The 23,710-nt window shown below is 42.9% G+C and overlaps 2 protein-coding genes across 2 annotated transcripts in view; one reads left to right on the top strand and one right to left on the bottom strand.

Moving 5' to 3' along the window:
* Window positions 1–23,710, bottom strand: part of atoh8 (atonal bHLH transcription factor 8) — a 151,306-nt gene that overhangs the window by 25,829 nt on the left and 101,767 nt on the right. The gene's annotated exons all lie outside the window — the stretch shown is intronic.
* dnd1 (DND microRNA-mediated repression inhibitor 1) lies at window positions 15,383–22,675 on the top strand (the record flags this gene model as incomplete). The annotated part of the gene is made up of 6 exons (XM_080416601.1): window positions 15,383–15,409; window positions 16,399–16,501; window positions 17,744–18,069; window positions 18,630–18,683; window positions 20,664–20,796; window positions 22,110–22,675. The coding sequence occupies 6 exons, from the start codon at window positions 15,383–15,385 to the stop codon at window positions 22,673–22,675; spliced, it is 1,209 nt and encodes a 402-aa protein (XP_080272727.1).

Below are 23,710 nucleotides of genomic sequence, written 5' to 3'. Positions count from 1 at the left end.
AAATAAAATAGCTGATGTTTATTGTGTTAAAGTGAGCCCAAATAAGCAACTACACTTTAGAAACAAGCCCAACCCCCTCCCCCCCCCCCCTATTTACAAGCGACTTTACAGGAAAACAAGTCCTAAGTTGCTTATAAGCATGAAACTGATACAGCACACAATAAATGTTCTTTTCACATTGTTTTATTTACCCCTCCACGGACAGCGAGGGACACGTTTCAAGACAACAGGAAGTGAGGTATAAATAGCGTATGATGCAATCAAGTCCAAATGAATACAGGTGCCAACTATCATCACCTTGAAAGCTAACAATGAAGACTCCATAATATCATTCATAGGGAATAACAGAAAAGGACAAATACTATGTCAAATACAGTTTGTAGGATGATCGCACAGAGCCAACTCCATAAATGCACGCCACTTCAGGGCCTATTAAGTGCCTTAAAGGTTAGTAAACCCTTTTTTTCTATTCATTTTATTATAATTGTTTTTGTATTGAGTACTACAAAGTACAACATGTTTCTTGACAATTCAAAACCATAGACATAATCATCAACACACATCAAGGAGGGACAAGGGATTGGTTTCTCAGTAAACCTAACAAACAAGTGATTCGTGAGATTCAAAAATACATATTCCAGTGCTTTCTCTCGCTTAAAGGAGAATTCCAGTCATTTTACATGTTTGCTTTGATGTGTCGCTAATCACTCACCAACATACAAAGGGCCGTTGAATTTTTCCAGAGAAGCCCCTGTTGTCCATTGTGGAGACCCCTTCCACTGGCATAATGGAGTAATGCGGATAAACAAAAAATATTTTAGCAGTTGAACGGCAGCTCATAAGGGACATTCAGTGCATATTTGAGTGTCAGTACACTGCATAATGAGGATTAGTGGGAAAAAAACGAACTTTGGAGCTGCTAAAACAGGCGTGTGGAAGGGGTCTCCACAATGGACAACAGGGGCTTCTATGAAAAAATTCAACGGCCCTTTGTATGTTGGTGAGTGATAAGCGACACGTCAAAGCAAACATGTAAAATGACTGGAATTCTCCTTTAATAAGCAGACTTGGCAACGCTGGTTAAAGATATCTCAGTAAGCACTGAGTAAGACATCTTCCCGTGCCTGTGAGCCATTAAGCACAGACAGCATTGTCTCTCTCCGTCTCACTTTGCAGCTATAACTCCCATCGTTAAAAAAAAAAACGGAGCCATCCGGTGCCTTGATGGTTCAGCCTGCGTACCGCGCATAGCGCAGCGAACGCGACGGGCCAAGGACGCTGAAGTGAGAGTGTATAATCAAACGATGAGGCACGACATCTCCTGGGCCGTACGCTCAAGGATGCCTCGCATTCGCTCCCCTGCAATTTAACGTTTTGCTCGCCTCTTGTGGGAAATCACAAGGCCGATCATCGCGTATAATGGTGCGCGTGTGCGTGTGTTTGTGTACTAATAAAATGTGCTGATATGAACTGTAACTTCACAAGCGCCTGGGCAGGTCAGGATTTAAATGTGAGCACGCACACTCACACACACATTGACATGCTTCTCTCTCTCTCTCTCTGTACGTACAATGTAAAATATCTTGTTGCTGTCGGGCAGAAACCTCTTATCTCCATGTTTTAAATGTTTGTGTTTTTTCGTAAATGAATGCCCTACTTGATCATACTTAAAGTGTCACACAAAAGCATCAAAAGTAGCAGATCTACAAGCTCGAAACGAGGTGCGAAGCAACGCGTTTTGAGCTTGTAGATCTGCTACTATTGCCGTTTTTTAATTTGAATCCTGAAAAGCAACAGTTTTGGACATATGAGGTTTCCACCCGACAGAGACGATATATACCATGCACACACACACACACACGCGCGCGCAGTCGCGCACACACACGCGCGCACACACACACACCTTAATAACGGACATCCAGCTAGCTGCAAGCGTCATATTGAGTCCATTGGGGGCCTTTCTAGTGGTCAATAAAAATGCCCAGAGACCTTGATGCAAATCTGATTGTCCTGAAAGAGGCAGCGGGAGCTGCTTATCTGCCCCACTGGAGATACGAGCTACAGTAATTCACTTTAGCTCCCAGATACTTGAGATAAAACGTCCTGCTGGGAACATAACAACAACAGATAGGCATTAGGCAACCAGGACGGGAGGAAACAGCCATCAACCCAACCTCCTCATCCTCCCCTGCTATAGCCTTGAACTGCCGCTCTCCATCTTCTTTATTCCTGCCGTTATGGAAAAGTTAACGTGTGATGTAATATTCTCTTTGCTTCTCAATGAAGATTCAAGTGTTTGGTTAACACGCGGGTGATTTCTCCAGAGGGTTTTATCCGAGTCGTTGGTTGACAATGTAGGCACAGCTAAAATCTATCTGATAGAATGTTCCATGGTGGTGTTTCAGTAACCTTGCGTCACCAGGCTTTCCACCGCGGAGGAACGCCTGAGCCGTGTGATCCTGTTTAGAAAAAAACGCAAAATGCAAAAACGTCGCATTGTTTTTGTTCCCCACATAATGCGAATGAATTAGTTTAGTTTTACTAGTCACGCTACGAGTTAGAAGAAAAGATGGTGGGGTTGGTGAAAGGGCCTTTCTGTGCGGAGTTTGCATGTTCTCCCCGTGTCCCCTAGGTTAGGTAAACCAATCTGAGAACCCATCGCCAAATAAAAAGGAAAAACAGCGCCCTCTGCTGTTTTTTACTTATTCATTTGGCTCTGGGCGGAGCTGAACGGACGACCCGTGCTCAGGGAAACCGGGGTTTTGGTCTGCCTTCAGCCTTTCACTTCCGGTGGTGCGACTATGTTTTCATTCCCACTAACAATATTTCTCCACCGAACACTAACACAATTTCTCCCAAAGAACATGGATCGTTTTGGTTATAAGCCCACTTGTTTCTATGATGAAAGAGCAATTTAAAATGTTACTAAATTTCCTTGGTTTTGTCGGCTTCGAGGACGCTATTGTTAAATGAGTTTCGGTTTGTTTCCAGTGGGGAACGAACGGCACACACGTAAATCCCGCCCACTACATTTGATTGGGTAAAGCGCGGCCTGCTTCCTGATCTGATGGCACGCCCACTTGTAGCCAATGTGCACGGGTTGTCAACACGGCTACCGACAGATTCAAACGCAGAGCAGAATCTGTTCTTGAGAGATTAGGTAAAAACAAGAAGTAATCCTGGTCTCTATACTGCCTGGGAAAGGAACTGGTTGGAATAACGTGTTCCTTCCACGCGCTACGTCCTACCGGGGAAACTCCCCCCCTGTCAGGTGATAAGAAGCGGCTTGTTAGCTCTCATGCATTGAAGGAGGCATGAGCTCGGCTCTGGGCCCTCCCTAGGCTGGCAGAGGGAGCGTAGCGCCCAGGATTACTTAGACAATTGGCGCTGGGTGAAAAGAAAATGGGGTTACAAAATCGTGGGAAGGGGGGGGGGGAATGAATAAAAGATGGATATACCAAACGATTATTATACCAAAAGAAACAAAATGATTACACCAAACTAAACACATTCTAAATGAGGGGAATCATTTATTTTTTTTAACACAAATCTTCTCTTCCGGGGGTCCCTGAACATTTTCAGACGGGGGGGGGTCTGCGGCCAAATGTATATATCATTTTGGGGGTCCTTGGCACGAAACAGTTTGAGAACTACTGATTTAGAATAAACAATGAATGACTAATCTGAAGAAGATCTGTCTGTCATCTTTGGCTCCGTAAAACCCAGACAGTATCATTCTCACCGGCTTCTGTCCGTCTGCCCCCCCCCCCCCCGCCCGAACATCGAAAAGAGGCGATCTACAAGCTCAACAATGCGGAGCGCCGTGACTTTGCCTTTTGTTGCTGCTCAACTACATCTGTCACGCCTTCTCTCTCCCCTTCTCCCTTGCTTGCTCACACAAAAGCATGCATGTACACACACACACACACACACACACACACACACACACACACACACACACACACACACACCTCCTTTTCCACTTTCAGCCATACCTCTCTTTGTTTTGGCACGACAGAACGAGCAGAGCGCAACGTGCAGATGAAGGCACTATCCCCCTCCCACAGAAATCCATAAAAGTCATCAGTGTTTTGTTGTTTTTAATTTCTGAACTGCTCCTTCAGCACTCTCTCTCAGTTACACACACACACACACACACAGGGGGGGCAGGTGATCAGTAAAACCTCTTTCTAATGCCAGTACCCGACCCCACCCCCAAATGTCTGATGTCTGGCTCTCTCTCAATACAGCAGCGTGTCTCAGCAGCGTGTTCTCTCTCTCTCTCTCTCTCTCTCTCTCTCTCTCTCTCTCTCTCTCTCTCTCTCTCTCTCTCTCTCTCTCTCTCTCTCTCTCTCTCTCTCTCTCTCTCTCTCTCTCTCTCTCTCTCTCTCTCTCTCTCTCTCTCTCTCTCTCTCTCTCTCTCTCTCTCTCTCTCTCTCTCTCTCTCTCTCTCTCTCTCTCTCTCTCTCTCTCTCTCGACAGTTTATTCCCTCTCTGTCTTCCCAGTAAAGGAAAACATCTTAATTAACAACAGTTTTGGGACACCAATACAGCAGAGTTCTGATGTAGCACGCACATGCGTGCGTCCGTGGGTGTGCGTCCGTGGGTGTGTGTGTGTGCATGTGTGTGTGTGCATGTGTGTACTAGTACTAGTACGAAAACACACATCAACAAACCGAGAGAAATAACAAAACAAAACATGAAACGTACACAAAACAAACAAACCCCCGGTGCGGTGTGCATCATGCGCGGACAGAAGGCCGTCCCTGAATAAAACATGTGAGATGTGATTTTGAATGGAGTGTTATGATGATGATGATGATGATAATGATGATGATGATGATGATGGTGGTTTGAAGCCTTGATGTGCAGATGTGGAGAGAGAGAGAGAGAGAGAGAGAGAGAGAGAGAGAGACCAGCAGGATGGCTTCTTTCCACACAACTGACTGACTGCGTTGGCAGTGTTGTCTGAACACACACACACACACACACACACACACACACACACACACACACACACACACACACACACACACACACACACACACACACACACACACACACACACACACACACACACACACACACACACACACACAGGTTTGTGTTACTATACTTGTGAGGACAGAAAAGTTTTAGGATTTTATTTTGCCCATTCTTTACCGTAAGCATAAAGCCAAAAAATAGCAGATCTACAAGCCCACATCATGTCACAGATGTTTCGGTGCACGACACCAGCGCGCAACTAAGTGTGGGAATCATGCATGTATCTCTAATCCCTAAACCCAAACTTCTAAATGTCTAATCCTAACACTAACCCCAACATAAATATTTTTCTATTTGTAAACGAGTCTCTAAAAATCATACATTTTTTATCATGAAACAAGCTTTTTTTGTGAGCACCAGGAAAACGGTCCTCACAACGTCTATTTCTCTAATTCCACTATACTTGTGGTCCTCACAAGTATAGTAACACACACAAACACCGGATGCTGTCAAAAAAACGACATCCAACTCTGTATGATGAGGGCAAACTGACGGACAAATACACACTCTTGTGCACACAATTGCACACACACACACACACACACACACACACACACACACACACACACACACACACACACACACACACACACACACACACACACACACACAATTTTGAGGTACTTTTACTTTACTGGAGTATTTCCAATTTCACAGAGGCAAATATTGTACTTTTACTCCACTACAATTATTTGAAAACTTTAGTTACTTTGTAGATTTTGATTATTATTAACATACATTACCCACTTCAGCCCTCTAAACATTTCGGCCATTTGAAAATAGCCGATCTACAAGCTCGCGACGCATTGTGAGCTACTAGTAGTCTTTCCACCACTGGGTGCCAGGCACTGATTGTTGTCACATGTAACAGCCTGCGCTACAACAGACTGGTGTTGTTGTCTAGACAGATGTCAAGCAGCATGGCTAATTAATGAACAGTTAACAGACTAACTGATCCGGCTGCTGCAAACTGTATGGATAGCGTAGTGATCTGCACTGTGCCAGGGATCATAGAGCACCCAAGTCTGACGTCACTGCCTCGGGAGAGCGCCGTCCCCCTGGTTCGTGGCTTTATTTTTAGTGTCGATATCCCCATAGGGAAATCTTAGAGCCCAAAAGAAGCGACTACTAGGCTAAGTTTTACCACTTTACATCGGCTATGTGAATATACCAGATATCCAGGACAAGCTCTGTGAGCTTGTAGATCTGCTTAAAACATTTCAACAACACAAATCTTGTGTGGGGTCCCTGGCACAAAATATTCAGATGAGGTTCCGTGGACAAATACAGATAATCTGGGGGTGCTTGGCATGAAAAAACAACATTAGGAAACAAGCCCAAATAAACAACTAAACTTTAGAAACAAGCCCAAAAAAACACCACCCGCAACTACCAATATTTACAAGTGACCTCAAAGTCGCTTACAATAAGCAGACATGGCAACACTGGTAAAACAGGAAACCCCTTGATATGCCCCCCCCCCATCCCAGGGAAAATGTAGGCTACCCATCATTTGGCAATGCTAGTAAAGCAAGCCTGAAAAAAGTCAAAATACCAAAATTCACCAGAACACAGTTAAAAAGTTTCTGGTTTCCAATAGGGTACAAGCAGTGGGAGGAATTCATTGGCAACTACCAAATTGGGGACAAAAGGGGTCAAAAGGAATAGGAATACAACCTTCAATGATTATTATGGCAATTACATTCCATATACAACACAGTATTTTGCTCTAAAATGAGGACTGTTATTTGGAGTAGGCTACAGCAGACATGAACCCACACTGCCATCATGTGGATACTGACTGAACTTGCAGGGATCATTCGATGATAACCTATTAATAACTACATCTTGCAATGGGGCTACAGCATGTCCCTGTCAAGCCACTATTTACCACCTCTATAGACTACTAGTGACTACTAACACAAGGAACGAAGCCAATCCCAACCACAGACTGTTTCAGACGTTGCCGCACGGAAAACGTCTACGCAGTCTCAGAGCCACCGGCAACAGGCCGCTAAAAAGCTTACTGTTGATTGTCGAGCGATTGTTTCTTGTCATCGTTTGTGTGTTGTGTGCCTGAGGACCCCCCCTCGAAAACGAGACGGTGCATCTGAAGGGGTTTATCCTCCAAATCAAATGTTGAAATAAAACTATAACTTACTTAACTGCACTTCAGGTGGGAGGAAGATTGAACAGATGTCACACCCCATAGAGTGCAAGCTGACTCAAGGGTGAATGGGTGATATACTTTAGAAGTGGTGGCGTTCGTTACATAGTTCAGGCGTTAACTGCCAAGTGTACCAACTGAAGAACATATAAGCACAGGCCCACAGCTTGCTCTCTCCTCTGTCGGGTGGAAAACTCATATGTCCAAAGCTGTTACTTTTCAGGATTCAAATTCCAAAATAGCTAAAAGTAGCATATCGACAAGCTCGAAACGTGGCGCGAGGTTGTGGATGTGCTACTTTTGATACTTTTGTGTGATGCTACGGACCCCCATTTAATGGCATTTCTATCTCTGGGACCCTAATTTATATTGTAAAATCAATGTTAATTTAACTCAGAGAGTGTACAAATGGAACCAAATGGACCCGGTTCCATTTGTACACTCTCTGAGTTACAAGCACATAAGACCCCTATGATAAGGGTCCATTTGGTTCCTAAATATCTATCATTTAGCTGGGGACGCCCTGGAACCCCCTGAAGGACCACTGGTGGTCCCCGGACCACTGGTTGAGAACCCCTGCTGTAGTATGATAAAATAGGGCATTAATTTTACAAAAAAGAAAAAAGAATAATGGAGATAAGAGCTTTCAGCCCGACAGCAATGTTATGCACCTGAAGGCGATCTTGTGCCTTTTAAACGCTCAAAATAGAAACGCTTGGATTTGAATGGGGATGTCTTTACACGTGCGAGATGGAGTGCATGCATCCAGTATAGAATAACATATTTAAGTACGTGGCAATTACACTGCTCTGTACAGTATGCCACACTCTCCTCAGAAATCTGTGTTGATGCATATTTTTTTGTGAATTGGTAAATTTGCTTCATTTGACATGCAATTCACCATCACACCGTCTGCACTCTGCAGTACACTTGTTCTTCTGATTGCTTAACAGCCACTAGACTTTGTTGAACCCCCAGGGGTCTGTACTTGGTGAAATTAAACAATGTACAAGCTCACAACGCGACGTGCCAACACAACGTGGCAAGTTGTGAGCTTATAGATCTGCTAGTTTCACCCAATATTCACGTATTCTTTCCGAATGCGTTCACCTATGATATGCCCAGAATAAGGGTGCTAGGGTTCGTGTGGTTCTTTGAAACTAGGCTATATTTAGCAAAACTCTACAGTCTACAACACACTAAACACAAAACATGACACCAAACCATCAAAACATTATACTTTTCTTGTAAAAGCATACAATAATTGCAAAACTCAATTAAACATTTTCGTTTTTGTTTCAATACAGCACACAATAACCCTCTGAATACGCACATGAAGCACCAACTACGCCATACATGGGCAACTGGCTGAACGGGGGCAACATGCGGCCCCCACCTTCACTTAATGCGGCCCGCAGGTTAATATCGGATTACTGATATATTATTGATTTCAGCTGTTACACTTCCAAACATGCAAACATGACCCGCTTTAATTACTTCAGTCTATATTAGTAGCTTGATGACTAGTATTACAATTCTATTGTATTTTTTATGTCCAATGTATTTGTATTTAAGTTCATGAAGTTAACATAAGTATGCCTAAATACATTTGAAATTAAATACAAATAAATCTTTTCAGGATTCCAATAAAAAAAATGCAAAAAATAGCAGATCTACAAGCTCAAAACGCATCGCACCGCGACGCGTTTTGAGCTTGTAGATCGGCTATTTTTGCTACTTTTGTGTGACAAACTGTAGAATGGCGAGGTACGGCATTAATTTACAAAAAAAGTTAAAATACGGAGATAAGAGGTGTCTGCCTGACAGTATATGCAATGTGGCTCCTCTGGAGTGAGTGTGGAAATATAGTGGCCCTCCCCATCATCAAAGTTGCATCACCCCTGAACTACGCATTGATCAGACTACGAAATAGACCTCACCTAACCCCTGCTCATTATGCTAGGGTGGGATGGCTCAGGGTAGAGGACAGAGTACAGCAACTTGCAATAGGCCTGGTCTTCAAGATGCTCAAGGGACCAGTGCCCTGCATGTACCTATCAAAATACTTCAAAAGAGTGACAAACACCCACGGGCACAACACCAGAGGGAGCTCCACTGATCCCATTCCCCCCAGATTCGGCACAAACGAGTGGATGAATTTATTCTACTATTATGCCACCAATATGTGCAATGCCCTACCAACAGCTCAAAAAAAGTGTGACTCCCTACCCTCCTTCAAAACCGCCATAAAAGAGCACCTGTCTGCAATTTGCAATGTGACCTAGACCAGTCTTCTAGCTTGCCAAAATAAATGACTACCCCCCCAAAGTTTCTCTGTAAGTATACTTTTATTGCTTCTACTATTGATGATTTCTTGTATGATATTGTATGTCTTTATATGTCTTGATGGATTGAATACACAGGACCACAATGGAAACAAGCCCTCAGGGCTTTTTGTGTTATCCTTTTAGCATCATTGCATAACTGTACCCCTGTACTTTTGGCAAACTGTTAATAAAGTATTCAATCAATCAATTAATGGCTTCCACTTTCGTGGCTTTTGAGTTTTCTGTGTGCAGTGCATAGAAGTTTGTCATACACGCAGTAGTGTAAAGTAACTAAGTACATTTACTCAAGTACTGTACTTAAGTACAATTTTGAGGTATTTGTACTTTACTTGAGTATTTCCAATTTCCAATACTTTTACTTTTACTCGACTACATCTCAGAGGCAAATATTGTACTTTTACTCCACTACAATTATTTGAAAACTTTAGCTACTCGTTACTTTTCAGATATGCATTTTTATATTATAAAACACACATTAACCACTTTAACCCTATTTTATACATAGGCTATTTGAAAATAGCAGATCTACAAGCTCACAACGCGTCGCATCGCGACGCGTTGTGAGCTTGTAGATCTGCTATTTTCAAACATTTTAGTACTTTTACTTTTGGTACTTTAAGTACATTTTGATGCCAATACTTTTGCACTTTTACTCAAGTACATTTTTAATTCCGGACTTTTACTTGTAACGGAGTACTTCTACATTGCAGTATTGGTACTTTTACTTAAGTAAAGCAATTGAGTACTTTTTCCACCACTGCATACACGTAGTAAACACTCATGTATCCATTGCAAGGTTGACACCTGCCTTCCACACATGCACTAGCTCATGATGTACTGCATAACGATAGCTCCACCTACTGTCAGAAACTAGAGGTACAGTACAGTACCCCATCACGGTTGTATGCCTCTGCCAACCAGTTGCCCTTTACATCCGTGTCTGTCCAGACTCATATAGTATATACCAGTGGTTCTCAAACTGTCAAGGACCCCCAAATTCATATGAATTTGGACCCCATGGACCTCCATCTGAAAAGGTTTTTAAAAAATGATCAAAAATATTCAAAAACATCAGGTGCACAAGCTCGCTGTGAGCTTCTATATCTGCTATTTTTGAATATAGCCAAAATATAAATTGATAAAGTGGTTAAAATTATTGTGATGCTATATTAACTATACTTTTGCTGGGGACCCCCTGGGACCCCATTTTGAGAACCACTGGTATACGGTATATAGTGAATGAAGACTCTGAAGGAATTTAACGAACATATAACATCGGTTTTTTTTTTTTTTTTTTTTCCAAGTGGATGTTTGTGCCACATATCGCGTTCACAATGTTCACGTATGTACGTACGTACGTACGTACGTACGTACATACTTACAATATAAATGCCTCCAGACACACAGCTGTCACTGGTGGAGGCATGCAGTAGCACAGTAGAGCAGTGGTTGTCAACCAGTGGTCCGGGGACCACCAGTGGTCCTTGAGGGGGTACCAGGGGGTCCCCAGCAAAATGAGTTAACATAGCGTCACAATCATTTTATCCACTTAGCTTCGGCTATTCAAAAATAGCAGATCTACAAGCTCATAGCGCGGCACCGAGTGCCGCGCTATGAGCTTGTAGATCTGCTATTTTTGAAAAATCTTGAAAATGTGTGCATAGCCTTGAATATACATATTCTTTAAAGCGAACATTTTTAACTCAAATCTTTGCTTCTGGGGGGGGGTCTCTGGCACAACATTTTCAGATGGGGGTCCGCGGCCAAATGTATATCAATTTAGGGGTCCCTTGGCATGAAAAAGGTTGAAACACACTGCAGTAGAGCACTGTAGAGCTCAAGACCCTGATGTTAGATAGGAGAGTGTGGAGGGAAGCGATTCAGGAGTCCCGAGCTGGTGTTGGCTAGACCGCACTCTCACATCGCATTATAGCTTACCTGCACATGTTCATATCTCAGTGCGTTTCTTCTCCATAAGGGGCTCTGTACGTCTGTACGGGCTGCTTCATCTTAATCCTGGCGTTTCAGTAGACGAGGTGGTGCAGAGAGACCCCTCCTCACACACGCTGTTTCAGAGTACGGTGTCATAGTCTGAGAGACATACAGAGACATACAATTTACAATTAAAGCGTTTAGCAGAAGCTCTTAATCCAGAGCGATTTACAGTAAGCAAGGTAAAACGCATACATCAAATGCATTGAGATAGTAATCTAGGATATAGTTAAACCAAGAACCTATCATCAGTCTAAACAGTATAATATCAAAAAATAAATAATCTGTACATTGAAACTTTACACACTATAGGATGCCTGGTCAACAAATGAACCTGGCATCTGTCTAAATAACATGCCATCTAAATTACAGTGTAACCTTTGCATAAGCCTGCCAGGTCGTCAAGGCTAGGGCAAGTGCCAAGGCTGGGAACGAGGCTATAGGCAAGTGCTATGGCCTATGGGTTCAGAAAAGTTTAATCAATAATAAACACACTCATACAATTTCCAATGTACAAGACATAGATCCTTCTCATTATGAGTGTACAGTACATATTATTGCAGCCCAGTGGTTCTCAAAGGATTCTGGCCGATCTACACGGTCACAACTTTTTTCTGTTCTGGCCCCACAGTGGTGGAATGAACTCCCCACTGATGTCAGGACAGCAGAGTCACTCCCAATCTTTCGCCGCAGGCTGAAAACCCACCTCTTCAGGAAACACTACCCTTCCTCTTCGCCTTGCCTACTTGTTGTTAACTAGTTGTACAAACTAGTATTGTTGTATTGTTTTATTGAATCTTGTTTAGTCGATACACTTATTTGTTTTAGCTCTTGCTCATTTTATTTTGCTATTTGTCTCATCTGTTTAAGAAAGTAGGTAGCTGATATATTGCACTTTTACCTTAGCGCTAGGTATACTCTTGGCTGCTTGTTTTAGCAGAAAATGCACTTAAGACTTCTGGTGATTAGTAGTTTTGTTTCCCTTATGTTGAATGCACTTATTGTAAGTCGCTTTGGATAAAAGCGTATGCTAAATGACTGTAATGTAATGTAAGTAATGTAATGTAATGTAATGTAATGGACCCCCCCCCCCCATAAACATAGGGTCCCATAAAAATGTGTTATATATTTACATACAGCATCACAGTAATTTTAACCACTTTATCCATTTATATGTTGGCCTATTCAAAAATAGCAGATCTGGAAATGTTTTAATAATTTTGATCATTTCTTTAACATAAATCTTCTCTTCTGGGGGTGGTCCCTGGCACAAAACCTTTTCATAAGAGGGGGGGTCCGCGGCCAAATACATATCAATTAGGGTAGTGGTTCTCAACCAGTGGTCCGGGGACCATCAGTGGTCCTTGAGGGGGTACCAGGAGGTCCCCAGCAAAATCAGTTCGCGCTATGAGCATGTAGATCTGCTATTTTTGAAAAATCGTGAAAATGTGTGCATATCTTTGAATATATATATATTTTTTAACACACTCACCGCCAAAGGGGAGAATTCTCCCCTTTTTGTCTTTTTTTTTTATTTTGTTTTTAAATTTCTAAAATGTTTCTCAAATTTTTGAGTATTCATTTTTTTTTCGTTATTCACAACGAATTAGGAGATAACGATCCGAAGAAAAAAAATCCATTCACTTCAATGTTAAAAAACAAACGGACAAATAATTCGATTTTTTTCTATAAAAAAAACATTAAAAACGCTGGCAGTGGGTGAGTACATTATGAATAAATTCTGGCACTCAAAAATATTTTTAACTGAAATCTTTGCTTCTGGGGGTACCTGGCACAAAACATTTTCAGATGGGGGTCTGTGGCCAAATGTATATCAATTTAGGGGTCCTTGGCATGAAAAAGGTTGAAAACCACTGAATTAGGGAGTCCTTGACTTGAGAAAGTTTGAGAACCGTCCACTGTTGTAGCCTGCTGCCAGACTACAGGCAGCACTGACAGTTCTCATGAAATACCCAGATAGCTGCAGCTGCACCAGACTGGCTCAGATTGGGTTGAACCTGGTGACCAGCCCTCCTGACAACATGGTTAAGTCAACCACAGATGCCCTGATCACTGATTGTGTTCCTGACTGCCCTTCCTCTCCTTTTCCTCATCCTTTTGCTTCTTCACCTCCTTATATTCACCTCCTAGTTCTCACCCCTCTTTCTTCATTATTGTCCTCATCCCTTCTTGTCACTGCAGACCTAAAAAAAAGGCATGGGTTTCCGAGGCTACTGCAGACCAGCTGTTTACCTGTCCTGTGCTCAAGCTCTCTGCTTTGTAAGTGAACTCATTATCTATACAAGTAAAGTGTTTTCACCTGTGTGGATGTGGAAAGGCAAAATAGTTTGTAGAGAGAGACCAACACTGTATTTCTATAATGTTGCTAGAAGTACTATGCAAATACACATTACATTACATTGCAAATGACGAGTCAAAAATGAGTAAAACAGTGAGTTGCGTTTACAGTTGTTGCGTGTAAATTGAGTGTAAAAAGCAGTAAGTTGTTTACAGCTTTGCAAAAACAGTGGTAAAAACTGGTAAAAGGTAAAGGTGTTGGTTGACAGTTTTGCAAATAAATAGATTGTAAACAACTGAGTTGTTTACTTTGCAAAACAAACTCTCCGAAGAAGAACGTGTGTTCAGTTTGACACACTTATAAACAAACGCATGATGATGTCGCATTCTGGCACTGGCTACAAGTGTTGCTATATGGTTTTAATAGGCTCTATGCACAGCAGACATATTGGAAAGAAATTGGGTTTCTTCTTACTTCCATCACAGGTGTTACCAATGATACTAATGAAGGCTCTGTCTGTTCCATTCTTGGTCAAACAGAGTCAGGGTGCTGATATTGTGCATGTTGGCTCACTGGAAACACTCTGCTACACCAGTGGGTCTCAAAGTGTGGTCCAGGGACCCCCATAGTTCCTTGAGGGGGTTCCAAGTGGCCCCTTACGGGTGTGTAACTCTAAGAGTGTACAAATGGAACCAAATGGACCCGTAAGGGTCCATTTGGTTCCATTTGTACACTCTCAGAGTTATAGGAGTCCTTGAAATTAAAAGGTTTGAGAACTGTGCTACACTAAATGGAACAGAGCCTTCATTAGTATCATTGGTAAAACCTGTGGAGGAAGTAAGGAAGAGGCCCAATTTCTTTCCAACATGGCTGCTGTGCATAGAGCCTAAAAAAAGCTGTTGGACTGCAGGTCAACCTACCTTATAGCAACCACTGTTTCACATCCACTTGACTGACGCCCAACTCTGTACATCATCATCAGACTCTGTCCAATGGCTGCACACCAAGGGAGGTCACGGCTGGTTCATGGCCTGCTGCAGACCTCCTGCTGCTACACACACACACACACACACACACACACACACACACACACACACACACACACACACACACCAGTGTTGCCATGTTGCCTTGTTTCTAAAAGTTTTTTTAAAATCATTATTTAAACCAGTGGTTCTCAAAATATTTCCATGTCAAGGACCCCCAAAGTAATTATATTTGGCTCTAAACCCCCTTCTGAAAATGTTTTGTGCTAGGGAGCCTCCCGTACCAAGATATGTGTTGTGAAAAATCTTCCAAATATTCCCCCCCCCCAAAAAAAAATTGGCAAGAGTTTTAGAAACTAGCAGATCTATAAGCTCACAATACGTCGCATCGCTTCTTTTCCTAGACCATGGTTGCTTATCTCTCTCACACGATATGGCAACACTGACACCCAGTTACCCCCAAACACACCCACATGCACACCCCGCACCCCTCCCACACTGTACACACACACACACACACACACACACACACACACGGTTGAAAATGATGGACACCGAGCGGGACCAGCAGGTAAAGATGCTGTTGATTTGTTGTTTTTCATTTAATTGCAATTAATTCACGTCCCGGTTGGGAATGAAGATCAAACACGGTCCGTTGGTGCGTCTTGATTGAGTTTATTTCATCCCACCTGTCTGTCTGTCTGTCTGTCTGTCTGTCTGACCCAACAATTAAATAAAGCCCAGAACTTTACCTAAACGGCATAAAGTCGATCATGCAAACGTGCTACAATGGTTAATTGAACTCTTGCAGGCCTATTAGGATTAATGTATCCAAGTGTTACACTTTAGGATACAGTGTTACACTTAATTAAGATTGTGTTAATGTGTGCGGGGCTTTGCCATGGGGGGGAGCATGTTGTTATCAGACATGACGCAGCTGTTGCGCATGAACTAATTAAGGTCCATATTTTTTGTTAACCTTGTTTTTCCCCTAAAAAACTCGACGAGGATCAGGGGGAAAAGTACTCAAATTGTTTACTTAAGTAAAAGTGTCAACACTGCAGTGCAGAAATACTCTTATTACAAGTAAAAGTCCGGTGATCTTATCTAAATTGACTTGAGTAAAAGTACAAAAGTATCGGCATCAAAACGTACTTATAAAGTATTGGTTATGTAGAATGATCCCGTCTGAAATGTGTAAAAGTATTTTGAAAATAGCAGATCCACAAGCTGGCATACATAGCCACGCATTGTGAGCTTGTCGATCTGCTATTTTCAAATGGCCAAAGTTTAAAAGTGGTAAATGTATGTTTTGTAATAATAATCCAAATCTACAAAGTCACTAAGTTTTCAGTTAATTGTAGTGGAGTAAAAGTACAATATTTGCCTCTGAGATGTAGTGGAGAGTAGAAGTAAAAGTATTGAAAAAATGGAGATACTCCAGTATAGTTCAACTTCCTCAAAGTTGTTCTCATGAGGTTTTGAGAGTAGTTAAAAGTGGTTCATGTTTAAATGTTTGTTTGTTTTGTTGCTGCTTTTGTTTCCAAACTGTGACTCAAGGTGAACCCTGAACGTAAGGCGGCTCTGGACAGGTGGCTGAAGATGACCAACCTGAAGCTGACACAGGTCAACGGCCAGAGGAAGTTTGGAGGGCCGCCCCAAGGTAACACAAACAAACACACACACACACACACACACACACACACACACACACACACACACGGCATACACCTTGCTGCCAAATGCTGGAAAAAGTACTCAATCAAATAGAAAAGATTAGTCAGTAACTCCAATAACCGTTTGTTAAGCTCGCTGCCCATGTTATACCATTTTGATCTCTAGTATCATCAGTGTTAATCTAACTCTTGAGAGTGTACTCTCGGAGTTACAGACCCACAAGGCATTGGTTCTCAAAGTGGGGTCCGGGGACCCCCAGGGGTCCTTGAGGGAGTTCCAGGGGGTCCCCAGCTAAATAGGTAGTAAGGAACCAAATGGACCCTTATAAGTCTGTAACTCTGAGAGTGTGCAAATGGAACCAAATGGACCCCTATGGGTCCATTTGGTTCCATTTGTACACACTCAGAGTTAAATTAACATTGATTTTACAAAGTAAATTGGGGTCCCAGAGATAGAAATGCCATTAAATGGGGGTCCGTAGCCTAATGCATGTCAAACTGGGGGTCCTTGAACTTAAAATGGTTGAAAATCACTGCTAGAGCCGTAAAAATCTTCTCTTATGGGGGTTCCTTCATATATATTTTCAAATGGGTGGTCCGCGGGCTAATAAGTGTCAATTTGGGGGTCCTTGACATGAAAAAGTTTGAGAACCACCGCCATAAGGGTCCAGTTGGTTCCTATAACTATCAATAATTTGGCTGGGGACCCCATCAAGGGACCCCTGGGGCTGGGGGTCCCCCCGGACCCCACTGGTCTATGACGTACATTATTAACCCATTAAGACCCGATTCTATAAAATGTCTGTTTTTAGAATGTCTTCTAAAAGTTTTTTGAAAAAAACTTATGTTACTATGTCAGTGGTTCTCAAACTCTCTCGCCAAGGACCCCAAAATGTATATGTATTTGGCCAAGGACCCCCATTTCAAAATATTTTGTTCCAGGGACCCCCCAACAGAAGCAAAGATCTGAGTTACAAATGTTCGCTTGAAAAAAATATGTATATTCAAAGATTTGCACACATTTTTACGATTTCTCAAAAAATAGCAGATCTACAAGCTCATAGCGCGGCACTCGGTGCCGCGCTATGAGCTTGTATATCTGCTATTTTTGAATAGCCCCAAGTGTAAAATAATGCTTTTTTTTTAGCTCAAATCAAAAAGTGACACAGATGCGTTCCAGGTCTTAATGGGTTAAATTGATTTAACCCATTGTGTGTGTGTGGTTTCAGGCTGGAAGGGCCCCGCCCCGTGCGCCGGCTCCGAGGTGTTCATCAGCCACATCCCGCGCGACGCCTACGAGGACGTGCTCATCCCGCTCTTCGGCTCCGCGGGCGCCCTGTGGGAGTTCCGCCTCATGATGAACTTCAGCGGGCAGAACCGCGGCTTCGCCTACGCCAAGTACGGCTCGCCGGCCGCGGCCGCCGGCGCGGTCCAGGCGCTGCACGGCCACCCGCTGGGCGCCAACGTCCGCCTGAGCGTCCGGCGGAGCACCGAGAAGCGCCACCTCTGCCTGGAGCCCTTCCCCCTCAGCGTGGGGAGGGAGTATCTACTGAAGGTGGGGTAATAATAATACTAGTAATAATAATAATAAAACACTTTAACACTTTACATTTTTTGCAAATCACTAAGTGCTACAGGGTTTAAAGGAGTAGTTCACCCAAGAAATTACTTATTGTCTATCAATTACACGCCCCATGAAGCCTTGAATTCATGGAGATTTCTTTGTTTTTGTCGCAATCCTAAGCCAATAATTTGATGACCAGCAGAGTCTCCGGTAGGAGACATGAGTCTCCTATTGACCCGTCATCAAATTATTGGTTCAGGAATGCGAGAAAAACAAAAAAAAATCTCCATGAATTCAAGGCTTCATGGGGTGTGTAATTGATAGAAAATAAGTATTTCTTTGGGTGAACTACTCCTATAAAAACAGCAAAACTGAAACAAAACACATCGGCAACAACATAAGACCCTTCTTGGGGTAAAACGTAGATTTAAAACGAATTAAGGCATAGAGTAAAAAAAAAAGACTAAGTATAGCTTTGTTTAAAAGGAATGTTTTTAGCCCATTTTTAAAAGCGTTGGTAGACTGTGAGGCTCTCAAATGGTGTGGAGCAGAATGCCCGGTCACCCATGTTGCGGAACTTGGTCACGGGGGCAAAGGGAAGGATGGTATTGGAAGGGTTGTGGTTTGAGAAGTTCTTTTGAGGTAGGAAACGCGGCACTAGTGTGGAGGTTTCTTTCACAATGCTTACAGATTGCATTCTCACACAGGCCTTCATCAGGGTGTTTTATAAACTAGAAAAAAAGGGCCCTTTGGGGGCGCGTTTGGCCCCTTCCTAAATGAAAGGCTATCAAGAGCTAGGTTTGGTTGTAATGGGTCCCGGGACCCACGGTTGGTCTTCTAAATGCGTCCCCAATCAAATGACATGACAAATTGACGTGGGATAAGTAAATGGGCAGCCTGTGTCTCCCACACACTCGCATCAAGTCTCTTTCTGACACACACACACACACACACACACACACACACACACACACACACACACACACACAGCAACACTCTGCAACAGAGCCATTGAGTGCCTGGCAGGAGGAGAAGAGAAGGCAGAGTTCTTTTCAACAGATTGGGCTGTCGTCAAGTTGCTACCACAAGTGTTTTCCGACGCAGCCCATTTAATGATGATGTCCCTTGTCCTTGCAATCAAGGCAATTCTTATGATTAATTTTATACAGAGTGGGGTCGGGAGAGGACTGAGAGACGTTTCTTTATACGTAAGTGGAGAGGTTGGTTGGTGGTTGTAAAAGCCAATTACAAGTTGTAAATCACGTCCCCAATTACAAGTTGTAAATCACGTCCCCAATTACAAGTTGAAAGTCACGTCCGTCCGGTCGGCAAAAGAAAATGGTGATTCTCCGGTCAATGTAAACATTGCGTGTCTTCTGGACGCGTTGATAGTAAGTTTAATGTGTTTTGGAATAATATGAGTCACAGACGTAGGACGTGCAGCTAAAAACATCACTGACCCGGGGCTGATGGACTGTCTGCAAAGAAATGAAGTCTAGAGTCACAACATGTGTACGCACATGCGCGCGCGCGCGCGCGCGCGCGCGCGCGCGCGCGCACACACGCACATGCGCACACACACGCACATGCGCACGCGCACACACACACACACACACACACACTCACACTAACTTACAGATTGAGCATGATAATGTACACAGAAACACTATTTGAGGAATGAGTTCGAGCAGCTCTAAGGTTGTGAAAGAGAATGAACCAGGGCAGCAGCCTGCAAACACTAATCTGTAATGACAAAATAGTATACAATATCATCTGTACTGTCCCACTAATTATATTCCTTGCTGAAGAGCCCTCCTGCAATGTTGGGAAGTGTTCCATTGAACGTTTTGAGAGTATAAAACTGACCCTGACTCGGGGTCTTTTAAGTTCTCAGTCGCCACGACTGATTTCAGTCACTTGGATTCCATAGACGCCAGCATGTCTTCTATGGAAGCATGTTGCTGCACAGACAAAATAGCCGATCTACAAGCTCACTGTGAGCTTGTAGATCAGCTATTTTTGTTATTTTAAGACATGTTTGTTTCACGAATTAGGACCTGGCCTGACACCACTTTTTACTTAGCTTTAATCCATGGTAGTTCAAACCAGGCGTCGGAATGGCGACAGAAGGTGAATTAAGTGACTTTGAACGTGGCATGGTTGCTGGTGCCAAGCGGCTGGTCTGAGAGTATGTCAGAAACTGCTGATCTACTGGGATTTTCACACACAAACCCATCTCTTAAGAGATGTTTTTTTTAGATGTATTTTCCTTTTCAGGGGTGGTTCTGGTTCAAATGGAAACGTCAGCAAAATAAAAACATCACAGAACTTCACAGGTTCTGGAAAGTTTGTGGTTATGGAAGGTTCTTCTGGGATAACCCTTCATAGTGGATAACTACTAATTAATTGAGCTGTTCCTAACAAAAACAATAGCTATCAGGCCTAGCGGAGACATCTTTGGCATCCATCAGGCTACCAAATATGACATCATAATGTATTATACTATGAGTGATGGTAAAATGTAAAGTTTAGATATAAACTAACAAACAATATAGTATAACGTACAATTCTTCCTCACTCCCAAGGTGCTGCATGGTCTGAGTGAAGGAGCGGAGGCTGTGACTCTGAAGACGGGGCCTGGCATAGAGGGCATGTCTGCTCTGGTGGCCTACTCCTCTCACCACACCGCCTCCATGGCCAAGAAGATCCTGGTAGAAGGTAGGTAGGTTGGACTTAACCCATGAAGACCGGGAAAGAATCTGTGTCACTTTTTAGATTTCTTTGGCTATTCAAAAATTGCAGATATACAAGCTCATAGCGCGGCACCGAGTGCCGCGCTATGAGCTTGTAGATCTGCAATTTTTTTAGGGAAAAAAACGTGAAAATGTGTGCAAATCTTTATACATACATACATACATTTTAACTCAAGTCTTTGCTTCTGGGGGTCCCTGGAGCAAAATATTTTCAGATGTTTTTTTTTCCAAATAAACTGTTAGGATTTAGAAGACATTTGTAGAATCCCCCAGAAGCAAAGATTTTAGTTAAAAATGTTGCAAAAATGTTCATGATGTTTCATAAATGGCAGATCTACAAGCTCATAGCGCGGCACTCTTGAGCTTGTAGATCTGCTATTTTTGAATGACCAAAGAAATTTAAAAAAATGATACACAGATGCGTTCCCGGTCTTAACACATTGATTGCCTAGATCGAGTTAACAAGTTTTTAAGAATCCATCGCTTGATTGCCTAGATCGAGTTAACTCGTTTTTAGGAAGAAAAAAAAATTTCAAATTTCAAAAGACCAAGGAGATATGATTTGTCGAAGATCTAGACTCCCATCCACTTCCTTGTTAACTTAAAACTTAAAAATTTTGTATCTCAGCTCCTGAGTACCTTCTTTTTTCAATGTAAAAACCCTGGCATGAAAATGCAAAAAATCTGAAATAATTCTGGCAATCAATGTCTTAAAGGGTTAACTAGTGTTTGGATCTGCAGGTCCCCTTGTGTTACAGACCGCCAGCCCAATGGAAATGGACTACATTCTAATAGCAGTGATTCTCAATTTATTATTTGTTTCAAGGACCCCCAATTTGACGCGCACCCCCGTTTGATAAATGTCTTTATCTCCGGGACCCCAATGCAATCTACACTGTGACATCCTCAGTGTTTTGTTAACTCTTGAGATTGAACAAAATGGAACCAAATGGACCCCACAGGTCTATTTGTACGACTGTTATATTCTGATATTGTGTGTTTGTTCGTTCAGTAACGGGGGGTCTGGCCATCTCTCCAGCTCTTTAGTGAACAAAAAATATATTTACTTAAATCCAAGCGGGAGCGAGAACCCCACAAAGATAATTTTATCAGTTTCAATTTGAATAATATTCCAGTAGCAATTTCATTTGCTAATTTTCTTTTCTTCATTACTTCCAATGTTGCTTGTTTATCCTGTATTAGTTCTCTCCTCATTGGACAAAATTGGTATCCTGACCTGTATTTACAATTGTTTCTCCTCTATCACGTCCCCTGCAGCTTTCAAGAAGAACTACAACGTGACCATTTCTGTCAAGTGGCATCCGGCAGCCACGCCCAGCACCCAGGGTTCGGCGGCTCCGCCAAAAATACCCAGGAGCCTCCTGGCGACGCCCGCGAAGCCCGCCAAGTCCTCGGGCGAGTCCCGCGCCTCGACCCTGCTGCCCCCGCGCCTTCTCCGGTCCCAGGAGAAGGCGCCGCGGGCCTTCTCCAAGGCAGTGGGGGGACCCATCACCACCACCGCCGCCCCCCCAATGTCCCGCCCCAGTTCATGCTCCAACAACGGCCTCTCTGAGGGGGGCTCGGTGGTGGCGGCGTCCCCCATGGTCGTCCTCCGCAAGGTGTGCGAGCTGTACGGATGCGGGCAGCCGCGCTACGACGTTCAGTACAGCGCCACAGGGCCCAATGGCTTCCTGTACTTCACTTACACGGTGCAGGTTGCCGGGCTGGCCGTGCCCTTCACCGGCACGGTCATGACCCTGCCGAGGCCCAGCGCCGTGGGCACAGTAGAGGATGCTCGCTGTGCCGCCGCTACACAGGTGCTTTCAGCCTTTTACCTGCCCTGATTCACTGCTAGTCCCATTACTTCACTAAGCCAACCAGATATCACCACCTGAAATAACTGTTCGCCTTTATAACCCATGCAACAACTTTAAACATCATTTTGTTCAGCCGTTGCTGTTTACACAATCCCTCTACCTCAACCATGTAATAACCTTTAACATGTTTTGTCGTTTTGTTCCCGGAAGGAGGGGTGGAGATGATGCAGTTTTGTGGATCCTATTCTGTATGTTGTTTGTGGATTTATATGCATGTTTGCTTTTATAATTGTTGATGCTTATGAAAAAAAAGATAAGTTGTCTTGTTTGAACTTTTATGTTTGTTTTTATGCATGCTTTTTTATGACTATATATTACGTATTGTTGTTTTTCTCATTGCAAGTAAATGAGATTTAGACCTTTTGTTTTCCTTTTCCGTCTCATTTATTGGGTGGATTTGAGTTGAGTCATCATGAGGTGGTTGGCAACGCTTTCATCTAGTGCTCTTAATCTCGAACCACTTAGAATCGTGAGTGACTTTCACACAGTCCAATTTGAAGATTTGAATGATACATCTTGAACCACAGAATTGTGAGTGACTTTCAGTCCGATTGAATGATACATCTTGAACCACAGAATCGTGAGTGACTTTCACACGGTCCAATTTGAATATCATTTGAATGATACATCTTGAACCACATAGAATTGTGATCGACTTTCACACCAAGACCAATTGGAAGATTATTTGAATGATACACACGAGTACGGCGGAGTGAAATCGGTGCTTCTGTGGAGACTGCATTATGCAGATTTGTTGTACTGCTATTCTACAGTACAATATTTAAATTTGAAGTACAGACATGGTCTATATTGTACATCCTTTAAAACCAGCTGAACTGGTGTTACACGAAATCAACAGTATTCTGCTAAATAAATCAAGGCAATTATGCAAACCATTTAACACATACGTGTGTAGTTGCTGTGTAAAGCAAAGAATCTGGAATCAGTCAAGTATCGTTTGAACTTTTTATTTTTGTGATGACATTAACAAGCAGGTACTGA

The sequence above is a fragment of the Gymnoscopelus braueri genome, assembly GCF_963280865.1.
Source record: "Gymnoscopelus braueri genome assembly, chromosome: 20".
Classification (NCBI taxonomy): domain Eukaryota; kingdom Metazoa; phylum Chordata; class Actinopteri; order Myctophiformes; family Myctophidae; genus Gymnoscopelus; species Gymnoscopelus braueri.
The sequence above is the reverse complement of the archived record's forward strand: the minus strand, read 5'-3'. Positions and strand labels throughout refer to the sequence as shown.